The 18409-nt window shown below is 36.7% G+C and overlaps 1 protein-coding gene across 1 annotated transcript; it reads left to right on the top strand.

Annotated features, from left to right (window-relative positions):
• The first annotated feature begins 8354 nt into the window (after window positions 1-8354).
• On the top strand, window positions 8355-9374 carry LOC709556 (olfactory receptor, family 2, subfamily AG, member 2). The gene is given in 1 exon segment (NM_001194398.2): window positions 8355-9374. A coding segment is annotated over 1 exon segment (948 nt). The 5' UTR covers window positions 8355-8390; the 3' UTR covers window positions 9339-9374.
• Window positions 9375-18409: the final 9035 nt, after the last annotated feature.

Genomic DNA, 18409 nt, shown 5'->3' with positions numbered 1-18409 from the left:
ATGACCCAGCCATCCCATTACTGGGGATATACCCAAAGGATTATAAATCATGCTGCTATAAAGACACATGCACACGTATGTTCATTGCGGCACTATTCACAATAGCAAAGACTTGGAATCAACCCAAATGTCCATCAGTGACAGACTGGATGAAGAAAATGTGGCACATATACACCATGGAATGCTATGCAGCCATAAAAAAGGATGAGTTTGTGTCCTTAGTGGGGACATGGATGCAGCTGGAAACCATCATTCTCAGCAAACTATCACAAGAACAGAAAACCAAACACCGCATGTTCTCACTCATAGGTGGGAACTGAGCAATGAGATCACTTGGACTCGGGAAGAGGGACATCACACACCGGGGCCTATCATGGGGAGGGGGCAGGGGGGAGGGATTGCATTGGGAGTTATACCTGATGTAAATGACGAGTTGATGGGAGCTGACGAGTTGATGGGTGCAGCACAGCAACATGGCACAAGTATACATATGTAACAAACCTGCACGTTATGCATATGTACCCTAGAACTTAAAGTATAATAATAATATAAAATAAAAAAAATAAAAGAAAAAGAAAAAAAAAGGAAATGCAACTGCTTTTTATACATTGATTTCGTATCTTGCAATCTTACTGAATTTGTGTTTTAGTTTTAACAGTTTTTTTAGTATTTTGGGTTTTTTATATAAAAGGTCATTTACAAATAGAGAAAATTTACCTTTTTCTTTCAAATGTGCATGCCTATTTCTTTGTTTTGCCTTATTGCCCTGGTCAGGACTTCCAGTACTATGTTGAATACAAATGGCAAGAGTGGACATGCTTGTCTTGTTCCTGATACTGGAGGAAAGCTTTCAACTTTTCTCCACTAAGTATGATGTCAGATGTGGGCTTGTAATATATGGCCTTTATTATGTTGAGGTACATTCTTTCAATGTGTAATTTGTTGAGTTTTTCTCATGAAAAGATGTTGAATTTTATAAAATGTCTTTTCTGCCTTTATCAAGATGATCATACAGTTTTGTCCTCTATCCTATAAATGTGGTGTATTATATTATTTATTTGCATATGTTAAGCCATCCTTGCATCACTGGGCTAAATCCCAGTTGATCATGGTGAATGATCCTTTCAATAGGCTGTTGAATTTTGTTTTCTGGTATTTGGTTGAGGAGTTTTGCATCTATGCTTATCAGAGATATTGGCCTGTAATTTTATTTTCTTGTATTGTTCTTCTCTGGTGTTGGTATCAGAGTAATACTGGTCTTGTAAAACGAGCTGGGAAGTATACTCTCCTTTTAATTTTTTTTGAAAGATTTCGAGAAAGATTGGCATTAGTTCTTTGTTAAATGTTTTAGTCTTGGTAGGTTGTGTGTGTCTAGGAAAAACTTCATTTTAATGACTATATAATATTTTATCACATGAGTTCTCTAGTGTATACATAGGCATTTGCTGATATTTAGTTTTACTCCTCCAAATATTCTTATATGAAAGTCTAATTTTATCTTAGATCAAATTTCTAAAAGTGAAATTACTGTGATAAAGATCAAGACTCTGTTTAAAATTCTTGTTACAAAGAGCCAAATTGGTTTTCAAAAGTTAGAAACACTTTGTTTTCTGGCTAGCATTATGTGAGAATGCTTGCCTTACTATGTTATTTCTAATTCTGTCTTATCATTGCTAATTTATTAAATACTTCAAGGAAATAAAATAGATGTTTTAATTTACATTATTTTGTTTTTTATAATGATGTTGTACAGATCTTTATAGATGAAAGTCACAAGCAATTTAACACTTATGTATGTGGCAATTTTTTTTCAGTTTTTAAATTTAGCTACATGGTAGGATTTGTTAGACAGGGAAGTATCACAATATTTATGTAGTTATAAAAATCCATATTATTCTTTATAATTTTCAGGGAATTTTACTCTTAAAATTTCCATTCTTTATTAGAAAATACTTTCATATCTTTCTTTTACATATGCTTAATAATTTTGTTAATGATATTTAACTTTTTATTTCATCTCCAAATTATTTAGGTGTATTATGTATGTTGAGACTTTATTATGTTTTCAAAGATTTTCCTGTTAGCATTTTTAGTAACCTTAAAAATGCATTATTATTTATTGTAATTGCTTGACCATATACTGACTTCTTATACATATAGTAATAAAGAGTTTTTCTGAGCTAGCTCTCTAGTTCCAGTAGTCTCTCAAGGCTCTCCTTTTCTGTTTCTCCTCACTGACCTTTTAGTATGTTTTATTATCTGTTATTTCTGACAAACTTTTAATTCATCTGCCAAATGTCAAAAAATCCCATTATTATATTCGTTGTGGTTATATTTAACTCATAAATTAATATGGGAATGTTGGCTCTTTGCAATATTCAGTCTTCTGCACCAAGAACATAGTATCTTGCACAGCCCTAATACAACCTCTTTCTTATTCTCTAAAAATACCATTTTATACCTTCACTCTCAGCTTCTGAAATAGCCTCATACATCATTGGAAAACTAGAAGCAATCATACAGGACTTCCTCATTTTCCACTACCAATTTACCATACATCTTCACATAACTTTTGGTCTTTGAAAATGCCTATAAGAGGCCAAATCCTCCACTAATACTCTTCATATCTTATTATCTTAATAGCCAAAGAAATTGGTCTTGCAATTACCTGATTCTCTTCTACATCATCTCTCTACTGGAAAATTACTATAGGTTACACACATGCTCCAGTATCTTCTATCTTAGGGAAGTCTTCTCTCGAAATTACATTTCCCTTGCAGTTCCCCCAATTCTCAGAGCAAATCGTCTTGAAAGATGTGTCTATACCCAAAGTTTTCACATCCTTTTCTACCATCCATGGCTAATGTCACTGTAATCAGGCTTCTCTGCTCTCAGTCCCACATTACCACAATTGTGCTTGTCAGAGTCAGCAATAATGTTCCTATACCAAACTCAGTATCACTTCTTTATCTTCATCCTGCTCACACATTCAGCTACATTTGACACAATTGGATCGTTTTCTCCTTTTGGGAGCATCATTTTTTACTCTCAGGCCACTGCAACCAATAGGTTTTCTAAGTACTCCACTGGATTCAGTCTTTACTTGGTCAACTTTTTCTCTTCAACGTGACGTCTAAGTATTGAAGCGGCTTGTGGCTCCATTGCAAGCCTCCTTTTCTTCTCGTTCAATATTCTCTGGCAATTTCATCATCCCATAGGTTTAAATGCATATCAGTTCCCAAGGACATGACTTCCTCTGAAGCACAAACTCATTTAGCTAATTGCTGATGTGACCTTTCTGCCTGGATGGCTAGTAAGCATTTCACTTTTAATCCAAAACTTAATGTTTGACTCGGTCTGCTAAAATTTGTTCATACCACAGTTTTTCTTGTTACAAAAAACAGCAGGCTGGGTGTGGTGGCTCACACCTGTAATCCCAGCACTTTGGGAGGCTAAGGCGGGTGGACCATGAGGTCAGGAGTTTGAGACCAGCCTGGTCAACATAGTGAAACCCCGTTTCTACAAAAAATATATTTAAAAAATTAGCCGAGTGTGGTGGCATGCACTTGTAGTCCCAGCTATTTGGGAGGCTGAGGTGGGAGAATCGGTTGAACCCACAAGGCGGAAGTTGCAGTGAGCTGAGACCATGCCATTGCACTCTAGTCTGGATGGCAGAGTGAGACTGCATCTCAAAAAAAAAAAAAAAAAAATTCTGAAGATGGATGTTGGTGATGGCAACACAACAATGAGTGTACTTAATGCTGTTGAACTGTACACCTTAAAAATGGTTAAGGTGGCCCAGAGATAAAAGGATGGTTCAGCATACACATCAAACAAGGTGATACATCATATCAACAGCATGAAGATTTCTTGTAATCTTATATATTTCAACAAGGTAGACGTGTTCTAACATTAACTATTCTTCAAATGCTTTATGAATCAGATTTACTATCTTGCAAACTTTCTTATTAAGTTAACATATATATCATTTTATTTTTGTGGGCATCATATTTGTAGCTTTCCAAAAATTATATTTTGACACAAAGACTTTATGACTCAAGGTTTATGACTCACATGTCTGACAAAGAATATTTTTATTATGTTTTATAAACTGTTAAGTGGGAATTTTCATATCATTACCTATGATGACAAATGAGTATAAAAGGGCTTAGAGATTAAAAGCTATATTCCATAGTAAATAAAATAAATGTTTATAATTTACATATCTCAAAAAAATTTCAAGCAATTTTGTAAGAACATTTTCAATGTTACCATGTAGACAGCACTTAATTGTGATAATGTTTTCAGTCTCCAGCTCTAAGCATATATACATATATGTGTTTTCTTAGATGACCTCCTGTTTGGAATTGTACCTCCTTCTTTATCTGCATGAATAATCCTGTTTCCTTTACAAAACTCTTCTTTTTTCTTTGCATGTTAATTGGGAAAATTTGAAATGTAAGGCCTCAGGCAATATTTCATTCATTTTGAGTTAAAATTTAGAAAGCCTATCCTATACAGCTTAAAAGAATGCAAAATGGAAATAAAATTGGGAATGCAAAATGGTTCAGTCAATATGGAAAAGTCTGGCAAAGTTTTATAAACCTAAACATACACTTACCATATAACCAATCAGTTTTACTCTGAGGTATTTTCCCAAGTGAATAGACAATTTATGTTCGTGTCAAAACCTGTACATGAAAGTTTATAATGGCTTTTTCATAATCAACAAAATAGGAAACAACAGAAATATCCTTCAACTGGTGAATGGATAAACAAATGATGATAGATCCATACAATTGTATACTATTCAGTATTAAATGGGAAAGGACTGCTAGTACGTAGATACAAGAATATGGATGAATCTCAAACATATTATTCTAAGTGAATGAAACTAGAATCAAAACCTTTGGTCATTTGTATGACGTTTTGGAGAAGACAAAATAATAGTGACAGTAAACAGATCAGACAGTTGGCAGGGGCTTGGGAGGGGGAGGGGAGGAATACAAACAGGCACCTGAGAATTCTTGTGGCTGATGAAACTTCTGTGTCTTGATTTTGGTGGTGGTCTCATGACTACATACATTTATCAAAACTTGCAAAACTGTATACTAAAAAAGGTGAATTTTACTGTATGTAGATTGCACTTTAATAAATAATGAAAAAAGGAAATTATAGTGTTAAATAAATGAGTATGAAGCTTTTAATATTCTGCTTGTCCAGACTTCAAGTACCCACAGGAAAATTCCACTCATGTTATGATTTTGTGAAGAATTTTAGTTTGACTCTTTAAAAAATATAAACATTTTATTTTTCACAAATTAAACTTGCCTATTCACTTATTGAATCAATTTCTAAGTTCATTATTTCTCCTTGTATACATTTTCTAGGTGCCACTTTTCTCCTTGCTGAAATTATTTTATTGGGAGTGTTTGGGGATAAATACTTTTCAATGTCATTTTTAATTTGTCCTAATTCATTAATGATGGCTCAGCCATGCCTGGAATTCTAGGTGTGCAGTTACATTTTCTCAGCATTTTTAAATATATTTCTCCCTTGTCCTATTGCTGCTATTGATAGTCCGCTATTATCTAGTTGTCTTTACTTAGTGGGTAATCTGTCTTTTATTTTTGGGAGAATATAAATTGTTTTCATTGATATTGATACTCTACAAGTTCAGTACTGTATGAATTCCTTTTTGTTTTCGTGCCCAATACTTGGAAAACTGTCTGCTTACTCTTTAATATCACTGGTGGCAGAACACGGTAACACCAAGACATGGAAGCCATACTGGATTGCCAAAGGTCAATGAGGGGAAGACCTCACATTTACAGACTCCTCAGGGAGCAGTCATATTGAATAGGAAATGGTCCAGGGTAAAAGAACCATAAAGAAGGAAGCAGCATGCCACATAAGTAAGGAAACCCACCTTATATTCTGGGACAGAGGGCTGGCCACATAAGGAGTCTTTGTGTCCTGCTTTATTTAGTTAATTTAGAAATGAGCCATCAGTGCCTCCCTTGTGGAATAGAAACATAGAGCCTAGGTGCTTATTTAGTGAAAGAAGAATACAGGAATACCAGGCGAGGAAACACACCCACGAGGATTAATTGTCATCCTGATCCTGGGCCAGCATTTCCAGGGAAGCCATTTGAGTTGAGAGGATAAGTCCCTTGGAACATAGGGGTACAATAGAGGGAAGAGATCATGGATCAGAAGACAGGGCAGCTTCTCTCAGGACAAGGCTCTGGCTCACCTTTGGCTCCAGGGAAAGTAAGGCAGGGGACGATAGAATATCCTTTGGGCAGCTCTTTCAATATTGACTCAATATCTACTTCCTCCAGGATGCTGCAGCTTTTATCTTTGCTCCCTGACTCTAGCAAGAATGAAGGAAAGTCTGAGTATCTGAACCCAAGAACTCAGTCTGGTAACTGCTCTAGGGCTAGAGGGGCTCTCTTCCTGGGAACCTGTATAAAAGTAGTTTCTACTAGTGTTTCACAGGTGTGAGAACAGGAAAGTAATCTTCTTATGTAGGAAACTACCCAAATTCTGTATTAGCTGTCTGTCTGCATCCACTGCTATCTCTAGGGTAGACCTGCAGATAAGTGGAAGGAATAGAAGGGCCCTGATATCTGATCTCACTCGGACTTTTCAGACACTTAACCCAACTTTGCAAAATTAAACCATCTGAACACTGCTGAAGAAAGCTGCGTCCTTTCTGCCCATTTCGACTGGAACATCCTTGAACTTCAAACAATCCCTAGGAAAATCTGAGTGGTCGCACAGCTAGGCTTCTCACCGCCTGAGGTAAGGACTTTGTATTTTTTTCAGGGAATGGTGTGTCTCTAGGTAAGCTGAGTAGGAAAAACAGAGTTCAAAGCATACCCTAAGAATGTAAACTACCCGTTCTGCCAGATTCCCTAGTATAATGTTTGGGCTTCATAGCTTGTTCCAATTTGTCTATTCTTAATTTTCTGAACCTGAAAAGAGAACCAGTAAGGACCATGCTACAGCCCAGGCATGGGTATCTGCTTCCTGGTGGAAATTGCAATACTTGTCTTTAGACCCTGTGTGCTCTTCTGGCTCCTGATAACACATTTTTGCATCTATCAGATGATGAATATCCTAAAGGGCCATCTAAAAAGTGATGATATATCCATTTCATGTTCTTATACCTTTTAACCATTAAGGTACTAATGGCCCCATAAGAGGCCAGTGGAAACCAGTGAAATATGAAAACACAGATGCCATAATATGGGGAAATGATTTACAGAAGGATGCTTCACTTCAAAATCTTTAACTGCATGTTCAGAGTTGGCTTTATCTATCAAGTTTCATGATATACACAGACTCCTGTCAATCTTAGGCCCTTGTCCTTCTCCTTGGCTTCTCCGTGGGATTGGGTACCACGACGTCAACAGCTGCTCTCTGGAAAAGGAGTTCCTCCCTATCCCTGTGGTCCTTCCATCCAGTTTAAATGTTCTGTCCCTGCAGGAGGGAGAGTGAACATCTGGTCAAAGGGAGGAGAGGGGATAGAATTATTGAGCATAATTACAGCATATAACAGATGCTCTCTTGTTCCCTTTCACCATTTCTCCCAAACACAAACATTCTGATCTTCCTAGGAAGGACCTCATATGTTATATTTTGGAGCCTTTCCAAGCTCACATCTTAATGTAACCTGTTTTAAATAAACACGTTTGCATTGACCCTAAAGTATTTAGCTCTAAATGCAACATTTTCCCAAACATGACATTCTCTTGTCTCAGTCCCTCATCCCTTCTCTCTCAAGCTTCTGTAGAATGTGTGGCTGGTCAAGAGAGGTAACTAACGTGGACAAGTTTTAGCCTACTAATGAGGCTTTCATCTATCGCCTTGAGTACTGCAAACAAATGTGGCTCTAAGTTCTATGGAGAAAGAAGTGGAAGTGCTTTACTGAAATCCAGTCTCTGTACCTGTTTGGAATTTCATATCAAAACAAGTCTATGATGAAAACTAACTGGATAGGTACAAAGATAATCAAGGATGTGTGCAGCAGAATATTTCTTTAATCTTAAGGGAAAGGTAATTTGTTGTTTTTGGAAAGATAATGTATTGTTTTTGGAAAGATACATGTTCAGGTTTAATGTCCTAAATAAGATTTTATGTATGACGTCTTAATGTTTAGTTACTACTGTGATGTCTGTTCTCCATTTAGATGGAACTTTTATCAAAATACAATGAGAAGTCAGACATTCAGAAATCAAGAGGCAAAGTCAGTTATCAGTGGAAAGGGTATCATCTCAGTGGATTCATGTCCTAAGGAGCCTCTGATATTACAAAACTAGAGTTAATCTTAGCAAAAATTCGTGGATATCCATCTAGTTCTAGGTGATGAAAGAAACCGCAGCATGGAGCTCCAGAACTCCACCTTGGGAAGTGGCTTCATCTTGGTAGGGATTCTGAATGACAGTGGGTCTCCTGAACTACTCTGTGCTACAGTTACAGTCCTGTACATGTTGGCCCTGACCAGCAATGGCCTGCTGCTCCTGGCTATCACCATGGAAGCTGGGCTCCATGTGCCCATGTACTTCCTGCTTGGGCAGCTCTTTCTCATGGACCTCCTGTTCACATCTGTTGTCACTCCCAAGGCCCTCGCGGACTTTCTGTGCAGAGAAAACACCATCTCCTTTGGAGGCTGTGCCCTTCAGATGTTCCTGGCACTGACAATGGGTGGTGCTGAAGACCTCCTACTGGCCTTCATGGCCTATGACAGGTATGTGGCTGTTTGTCATCCTCTGAAATACATGAATCTCATGAGCCCAAGAGTCTGCTGGCTCATGGTGGCCACATCCTGGATCCTGGCATCCCTAAGTACCCTAGTATATACCGTGTACACCATGCACTATCCCTTCTGCAAGGCCGAGGAGATCAGACATCTCTGCAAATTCCCACCCTTGTCGAAATTGGCCTGTGCTGATACCGCTAGATATGAGCTCATGGTATATGTGATGGGTGTGACCTCCCTGATTCCCTCTCGTGCTGCTATACTGGCCTCCTATACACAAATTCTACTCACTGTGCTCCATAAGCCATCAAATGAGGGGAGGAAGAAAGCCCTTGTCACCTGCTCTTCCTGCCTGACTGTGGTTGGGATGTTCTATGGAGCTGCCACATTCACGTATGTCTTGCCCAGTTCCTTCCAGAGCCCCAAACAAGACAACATCATCTCTGTTTTCTACACAATTGTCACTCCAGCCCTGGATCCCCTCATCTACAGCCTGAAGAATAAGGAGGTCATGGGGGCCTTGAGGAGGGTCCTGGGAAAATACATGCTGCCGGCACACTCCATGCTCTAGGGAAAGCTCATGGCTAGCTTCCAAAATTCCTTCTCCTGAGAGTCAGAAGATTCATGCTTTGAATCAAAAATTAATGGTAAAACCAATACAGTGCAGAGTATAGCATGTAACAGAAAAGTGGATTTGTCAAATTATCTTTAAATCTTCTCTCCATGAAGTAATTTGTAGGGCATGATTTACACTATCTAAAATTACTCTTCGTCCTATTTAAAATTTACCCTTTATTTTCCCAGGAAGGTACTTAGTTAAATGGGTTCCCACCTTGGGACATGACCGTTAACCTTGGAAGTTTATATTGGATCAGAGAAAGGAAAGTTTCAAGTGGGTGGCCTAAGCAAAACCCAAACATCAAAAGGGGAGATGTCTTGAGATTTGCAAAAATTTAGACCAACTGACCTTATTAAAAGGCTGTATAGACTTCTTGTCTAATGCCCCGACTAGTATTAGTTTGCTTGCATTTGCATTGTACTTGCTCTTTTTTTTTTCTTTCTAAACTTCAGCCGTATGAAACACTCCAACGAATGTCTTTGCTTGTTTGCTTTTGCTTGTTGGTTTTTGACATGGAGATACCTTATAGTTCCTAAAATTCAATTATTAATAAAGTGAAGAAAATAGGAGGTGAAGGTAGTCCATAAGCAAGGTTCACAATAAACAACTCTACTTATTTCTTGCTAATCAAAAAAAAAAAGAAGCAAAATAGTGATTTTTCCAATTATCCAAGGCTATCTTGTAACATTCAAACCATTTCAGTGTTCAGATGCATAATGGGTGTGGATATTTAAGTCAGTGTGTCTGTGTGTTTGCGCTAAAGAAGGGGAGGACAACACAATGCATTTTCACACCAGCTTAATTATGCTGCACTATTATTAGTTTATAAGTCTGAGAATACTGAAAACAAAAGATGTGAACAAAAGCTGTGAGTTGCATTTTGAAGATTAAAAATAATATAAAATAATATGGCCAATTAAATGACACTCTTTTGGAGGATATTGCTGTTTGAAGATTCGCAAACACTTTTTAAGTCAATTCCTATAGTAATTTAAAACAGTAACTGAGACTAGGTTCAGAAAGTATAGTAGTATATCACGTTTGGAAGGCAAGCCTGAGTAGAGAGAATTCCTACACATATTTATATGAATTTCCTTCCATTTTAATACAGACATGCATTTTACTGAGTTGATGTGTCTGTATAAAACAGATTTTTTTTTAACCTACTAGCATATAGTTATTTTACTTATATTATATAGTGGCAGTATACAGCGCTGCAAAGAGTCTAGGTTCAGTTATCAGTGTACAGAAGTTAGAATTGAATACACCCCACTTATTTCTGTAATTTTTAGCATATGACTTAGCCTGTTTGTGCCCAAGTCTGCAAGTCTGCAAGTTTGCAAAGTGGAAATTGACATTAACAATAAGACCTACTTTGTAGTGTTGTGAGGATTAAACAAGTTAATAAATATAAATATAAGGGATCTTTATATTTGTAATCAGTATGTGTCATGTAATAAGTGTTTAATAAATCTAATGCCTACAGAATAAATGGCCCTGGAAATACTGTTAAGTGATGGTATAACGTTATATCATATGGGTGTTTTGTAACATTATTAGCTATTTTATCATTGTTTTACCTTTAACATTGTTGTGTGTGTGTTTGTGTGTGTCTCTGTGTGTGTATGTGTGTGTGAAATCAGTAATGTCAGTCTCTTGGATGTGTGACCTTTTTTTCAATAGAAAATTCCTATGAGTGAAATTACTCAAACCAAGGTTAAAAATCTGTTTAATACCCTTGATATGAAAAGACAAATTGGTTTTTTAAAATGTTAAATATTTTGTATTCTTACCAGCAGCATGTAAGTGTACTTAACCCACTACATAGTTTTTCATGTTAAAATTTACATATAAATAGTCTTCACTAACTGATAAGGTATAAAATTTGCCTATTTAAATTTGCTTAAGTAACTTGTTCACATTTTTCTTATTGATTTGTTGAAGTTTTTTTACAGGTTAGGGACATGGAGACTTTGTTATATTTGTGGTAATAACTTCTTTTCAATTTGTTATTTGGCTTCTAATATCTGCATGGCAGAGATTTTTAGACAGAGAAATATTTAAAATATTTGTATAGTGAAGGATATCTTTTATTCTATGTTTTTTTTCCCAGTGATTTTTACTGTTAGGATATAATTTTCTATTCTCATCGATGTCTTTGCTGTCCATAGTACAGTTCAATTTAGGTAACAATTTATATATTTTATATGTTTTGTCACACACTCTGCAATTTATGTTTAACAATAAATGTCAAATTTATCTTTACATGTGAAAATGGTGACGTTTCAACTTTTGTCAAAGCTACAATTTTTCTAGTAATATTTTAAAGTAATCCTTTCATTTTCTATTATTTTACTACCTTCATCAGACATGTTCTAATAAGCTATATTTTGGCTAACTCTTCAGCTCTAGCTTCTTTCTCTTCTTTACTCCTTTGGAAGACATTTAATTCTATCATTCACATCTTAATAGCTCACTGGTAATTTGATTGTGAATATATTTAACTGATAAATTAATTTGCAGTTTGAGCATTTTTACAATACTCAGCCTTGCCTTCCTGAACATGGTGCATGACTATACTTCTGGAACCTAGTCTCAGTCAGTTTTAAAATGACCATTCTACACCATCCTTCTAAGCTGATGCCTTGCCTCACACTTCACTGGAAGAGAAGCAGTTGGCTACAAAGCCCTCTTCAAATCTTCCACACATCTGTGCCTACACGTACACTTCCTGTTTTCCCTCATTATAACTGCTTGAACTCGGGAGGGGGAGACTGCAGTGAGCTGAGATCGCACCACTGCACTCCGTCCTGGGCAGCAGAGTGAGATTCTGTCTCAAAAAATAATTAATAAATTAAAAAAGTAAGAAGGCTTTCCATGACTCCAATCCCCCTTAGTAACTGTAGCATTATTTTCAGCTTCTCTTCACAGGGAAAGAAATACAAAGGGAATGTTTATGCCCATTTTCTCCTCTGCTGATCTTCTATGCACATCTTAACCCACTTTCAATCAAGCTATGGTCTCTTTCTATGGACCTGTTCTTTGTCAAAATTATCATTAATGTGCTAAATAAAATGTTCACCTCCATATTCTCCTCCATCAACCTTTCAGCAACATTGATGTAATTGACCACATTCTTCTGTTGGGAATTTTTTCTTCTTTTGACTTCCAGACACCACACAACCCTGACTTACTTCTTTAATCCCTAACTTTTTTTGCCATATTGGATTCCTTTTCCTTTTTGAATGTTTCCACATTCAGATGATACTAATATGGACTTCCCTGTCTTCTCAATCAAGAATCTGTTTCTGAGTAATTTCATCCACTTACATAGATTTAAGTTCTGTCCATATGCTTTTGAGTCCCAAAGACCTCACTATTTGTATAATCCACAGATTCATATGTTTAACTGACTACTTCTCATGTCTAATAGGAATTTTAAACTTAATCTAAAGTATAATTTTGATTCATCCCCCTGCTAATCTGTTCTTCCCTCAATTTGTTCCACCTAAATCAATAGCATCACCATCCACCCACGTGACCAAACTGAAAGCTTAAATATAATCATTGTTTTCTCTCTTTGCCTTACCACATAAACAAGTAAATTCTATTGGCTTCATGTATACAATAGATTCCACATATATGTATTTCTCTTGGTTTCCCTTACAAGTGTCTCAGTCCAAGTCAACATAACCTGTTTACTGTTGCTCTACGACACATTCCTAATAGGTCCTTCTTTTTCCACTCTTGCCCCAAGGTAATCATTTTTTCCCCTCTTACACAGAATGACCTTCATAAATATAAATCAGATCAAGCTATTTTTCCACAGATGCCCATTATCTAGTTTCTGCCTACCTTTCAGCCCACGTCCGAAACTCTGTTCCCTGACACTCACTCTAATCTCATCCCATTGACCTTTTTGTTGTCCATCATACAGTCCAAGATTGCTCTTGCTTTAGGGCCAATTAGCAGCTATTCTCCTAGCCTATGATCTCTGTTAAAGCTTGTCTTAGTACTTCCCAGCATTTAGTTCTCATCTTAAATGTTAACTTCTCAAAGAAGTTACCAACGTAAGTAACATGCACCCAAACCAAAAGGCATTATGGCACACTTTGTTTTATTGTCTTAATTGCACTTACCATTATATTAAACTTTCTTTTTTTATATTTTAGTTTACTTGATTACTCTCTGACTTCACCCTCCAAAATGAAAGCTCCTTGAGAGCATGAATTATGCTTTGTGTTTGTCATCGTTTATCTCCATAAAATCTAGGAATACCTGTGGCATAATATCTACAATAACAATGTGAAAATTATGAGCATGAGAGTGTGTGTGTGTGTATCTCTTCGCTGAAGAAGTAGAGGACAATGCTATGCTAATTAAAAATATTCAATATTTTTATTTCAGAATGTTAATCTTTTGATAAATAACCTATAAATTCAGTGTATGAAATTAAAAATCTCATGGCATATTCTGTTGCAATCGTTTTTGCCAAGGTCAGTAATGACATAATTGACAAATTTAGTAGCCTTTTATCAATACATAAAACTCTTGAAACATTCAGAAATCTTTTCTAAAAGGTCTCTTTTCTTGTCACTCCTGACATGCCTTTATTTGGCTTCTCCTCCTGAATTTCTGACTCTTGCTGCTCCAGGCTTGATTAGCTACTTTTCACTTCCCCAGAAATGTTGGTAACTCCAGGTTTGTGTCCTGGATTCTTTCTATTTTTTTTTTTTTGTGGTGGGGTTTTGCTCTGTCATCCAGGCTGCAGTGCAGTAGTAAAATATTGCCTACTAAAGCCTCAAACCCCTGGACTCCTGGACTTCTGGACTCAAGCAATCCTCCCAACTCAGCCTCTCAAGTAGGTCTTTCCCATTATCTTTCTGCATCGTCACGTCTCATCCAGGATTGCATTACAGATTTAAATTGGGATCTTTTAATAATTATACATATATATTTGTGTGTATGCATGTGTATATATACACACATATGGAGATATATATATATAAACACACACATCTCATATATGTCTATACACATATACATATGTGTATACATATACATATATATGTATAATTATATATATGTTTATATACACATTATATACACATAATAACCCATGTGTATATGTGTATACACATATATATGTATATAAGAGAGAGACAGTGTCCATTTTCATCACTCTTATGATCTGCTGTAGGACCGGGCACCTGCATTTTAATGAAACCACCCATACATTTGGTTTTCTGTTTAAAATTTGCATACATCTTTAGGTGTGTCAAGTTGCATTTGCATTTATTTAACATCCAAATTTATTTCTCTAGTCCATATTTCTTTGCTAAACTGCAGTTTTATTCATTAATTCAAAAGTCTATTTCTTGAGCAGCAACAATGGTTGTACACTTTATTACAGTAGTAATATAGAGATCAGCAAAACAGCCACATCCTTTACTATTCTTTGCCATGGAGCTTACAATCTATGGAAGATTCAAACTTAAGCAAATAATTACATCCTTAATTTATATTAAAAGTTATCTTAATACCTAAAAAGCAACATATGTTTTTTAGTGTATTAAGAATCACCTTGAACCTGTTATAAATGGAAATTCCTGAGATAAACTGCCCCACCCTACCCTTTGCTGAGAAACATTTTTAACAAGCAATCTAGGCACCATTGTGGGTCATGTTATGCAAAACTACAGCCTACATTATGAAATTCAAATGCCTGTCCTATAGTTTCTAAGGCATAAAAAGTGCCCCAGACTTCCTTTGTCTTACCTTTATCTTCAGTTTTCATCACCATCTCACAAATCCTCTAATCTTCAGCTTTCTCAGAATTACGTGCTGGGAATTCTTTAGTATTGAACCCAAGGCACTTCTCAGTTTGGACCCTTTGTCTTACTTTTCAGCTTTATAGCTCACTACTTTTCTAACTTTACATGTACTCTTAGAAAAATTCTACCATTTGTTACTCTTCAAATGTGCTCTCTTTTCAGTTTCAGATATTGTTAAATTTAGAATCCAAGGTCATGTTAGAAATATGACACCCTGAAGCTTTGTTTTTCATATGTATATCTCCAGCTTCATAAATGTACCTAGGATATATAATACGTGTTTAAATGATGTTTGGTAAATGGATGCAAGAAAGAAGGAAATGATTCCATTTGCCAGGATAAGTTCTCATGTTTGTAATAGTTATAATTATTATTTATTAGTACTTTGGTATTGACATATAGTCATATTCCTACTTGTTTTAACTTCCTTATTAGCTTGTATGGGCCAGAAGAGAAGTGACTGTTTGCTCCCCTTCCTTCCTTCCTTCTTTCCTTTCCTTCCTTCCTTCCTTCCTTCCTTCCTTCCTTCCTTCCTTCCTTCCTTCCTTCCTTCCTGCCTTCCTGCCTTCCTGCCTTCCTGCCTTCCTGCCTTCCTGCCTTCCTGCCTTCCTGCCTTTCTTCCTCATTCTCTCCCCTCCTCTCTTTTTTCCTTCCTTTGCATTTTCTTTCTTTTTTTTTTTTAATTTATTTATTATTATTATACTTTAAGTTGTAGGGTACATGTGCATAACGTGCAGGTTTGTTACATATGTATACTTGTGCCATGTTGGTGTGCTGCACCCATCAACTCGTCATTTACATCAGGTATAACTCCCAATGCAATCCCTCCCCCTTCCCCACTCCCCATGATAGGCCCCGGTGTGTGATGTTCCCCTTCCTGAGTCCAAGTGATCTCATTGTTCAGTTCCCACCTATGAGTGAGAACATGCGGTGTTTGGTTTTCTGTTCTTGTGATAGTTTGCTAAGAATGATGGTTTCCAGCTGCATCCATGTCCCTACAAAGGACACAAACTCATCCTTTTTGATGGCTGCATAGTATTCCATGGTGTATATGTGCCACATTTTCTTAATCCAGTCTGTCACTGATGGACATTTGGGTTGATTCCAAGTCTTTGCTATTGTGAATAGTGCTGCAATAAACATACGTGTGCATGTGTCTTTAGAGCAGCATAATTTATAATCCTTTGGATATATACCCAGTAATGGGATGGCTGGGTCATATGGTACATCTAGTTCTAGATCCTTGAGGAATCGCCATACTGTTTTCCATAATGGTTGAACTAGTTTACAATCCCACCAACAGTGTAAAAGTGTTCCTATTTCTCCACATCCTCTCCAGCACCTGTTGTTTCCTGACTTTTTAATGATCGCCATTCTAACTGGTGTGAGATGGTATCTCATTGTGGTTTTGATTTGCATTTCTCTGATGGCCAGTGATGATGAGCATTTTTTCATGTGTCTGTTGGCTGTATGAATGTCTTCTTTTGAGAAATGTCTGTTCATATCCTTTGCCCACTTTTTGATGGGGTTGTTTGTTTTTTTCTTGTAAATTTGTTTGAGTTCTTTGTAGGTTCTGGATATTAGCCCTTTGTCAGATGAGTAGATTGCAAAAATTTTCTCCCATTCTGTAGGTTGCCTGTTCACTCTGATGGGAGTTTCTTTTGCTGTGCAGAAGCTCTTTAGTTTAATTAGATCCCATTTGTCAATTTTGGCTTTTGCTGCCATTGATTCTGGTGTTTTAGACATGAAGTCTTTGCCCGTGCCTATGTCCTGAATGGTACTACCTAGGTTTTCCTCTAGGATTTTTATGGTATTAGGTCTAACATTTAAGTCTCTAATCCATCTTGAATTAATTTTCGTATAAGGAGTTAAGGAAAGGATCCATTTTCAGCTTTCTACTTATGGCTAGCCAATTTTCCCAGCACCATTTATTAAATAGGGAATCCTTTCCCCATTTCTTGTTTCTCTCAGGTTTGTCAAAGATCAGATGGCTGTAGATGTGTGGTATTATTTCTGAGGACTCGGTTCTGTTCCATTGGTATATATCTCTGTTTTGGTACCAGTACCATGCTGTTTTGGTTACTGTAGCCTTGTAGTATAGTTTGAAGTCAGGTAGCGTGATGCCTCCAGCTTTGTCCTTTTGACTTAGGATTGTCTTGGAGATGCGGGCTCTTTTTTGGTTCCATATGAACTTTAAAGCAGTTTTTTCCAATTCTGTGAAGAAACTCATTGGTAGCTTGATGGGGATGGCATGGAATCTATAAATTACCTTGGGCAGTATGGCCATTTTCACGATATTGATTCTTCCTAGCCATGAGCATGGTATGTTCTTCCATTTGTTTGTGTCCTCTTTTATTTCACTGAGCAGTGGTTTGTAGTTCTCCTTGAAGAGGTCCTTTACATCCCTTGTAAGTTGGATTCCTAGGTATTTTATTCTCTTTGAAGCTATTGTGAATGGAAGTTCATTCCTGATTTGGCTCTGTGTTTGTCTGTTACTGGTGTATAAGAATGCTTGTGATTTTTGCACATTAATTTTGTATCCTGAGACTTTGCTGAAGTTTCTTATCAGCTTAAGGAGATTTTGGGCTGAGACGATGGGGTTTTCTAAATATACAATCATGTCATCTGCAAACAGGGACAATTTGACTTCTTCTTTTCCTAACTGAATACCCTTGATTTCTTTCTCTTGCCTAATTGCCCTAGCCAGAACTTCCAACACTATGTTGAATAGGAGTGGTGAGAGAGGGCATCCCTGTCTTGTGCCAGTTTTCAAAGGGAATTTTTCCAGTTTTTGCCCATTCAGTATGATATTGGCTGTGGGTTTGTCATAAATAGCTCTTATTATTTTGAGGTACGTTCCATCAATACCGAATTTATTGAGCGTTTTTAGCATGAAGGGCTGTTGAATTTTGTGAAAAGCCTTTTCTGCATCTATTGAGATAATCATGTGGTTCTTGTCTTTGGTTCTGTTTATATGCTGGATTATGTTTATTGATTTGCGAATGTTGAACCAGCCTTGCATCCCAGGGATGAAGCTCACTTGATCATGGTGGATAAGCTTTTTGATGTGTTGCTGAATCCAGTTTGCCAGTATTTTATTGAGGATGTTTGCATCGATGTTCATCAGGGATATTGGTCTAAAATTCTCTTTTTTTGTTGTGTCTCTGCCAGGCTTTGATATCAGGATGA

This window comes from Macaca mulatta, chromosome 14 (assembly GCF_049350105.2).
Source record: "Macaca mulatta isolate MMU2019108-1 chromosome 14, T2T-MMU8v2.0, whole genome shotgun sequence".
Classification (NCBI taxonomy): domain Eukaryota; kingdom Metazoa; phylum Chordata; class Mammalia; order Primates; family Cercopithecidae; genus Macaca; species Macaca mulatta.
Note: the sequence above shows the minus strand (reverse complement) of the source record. Positions and strands in the feature narration are given on the sequence as shown.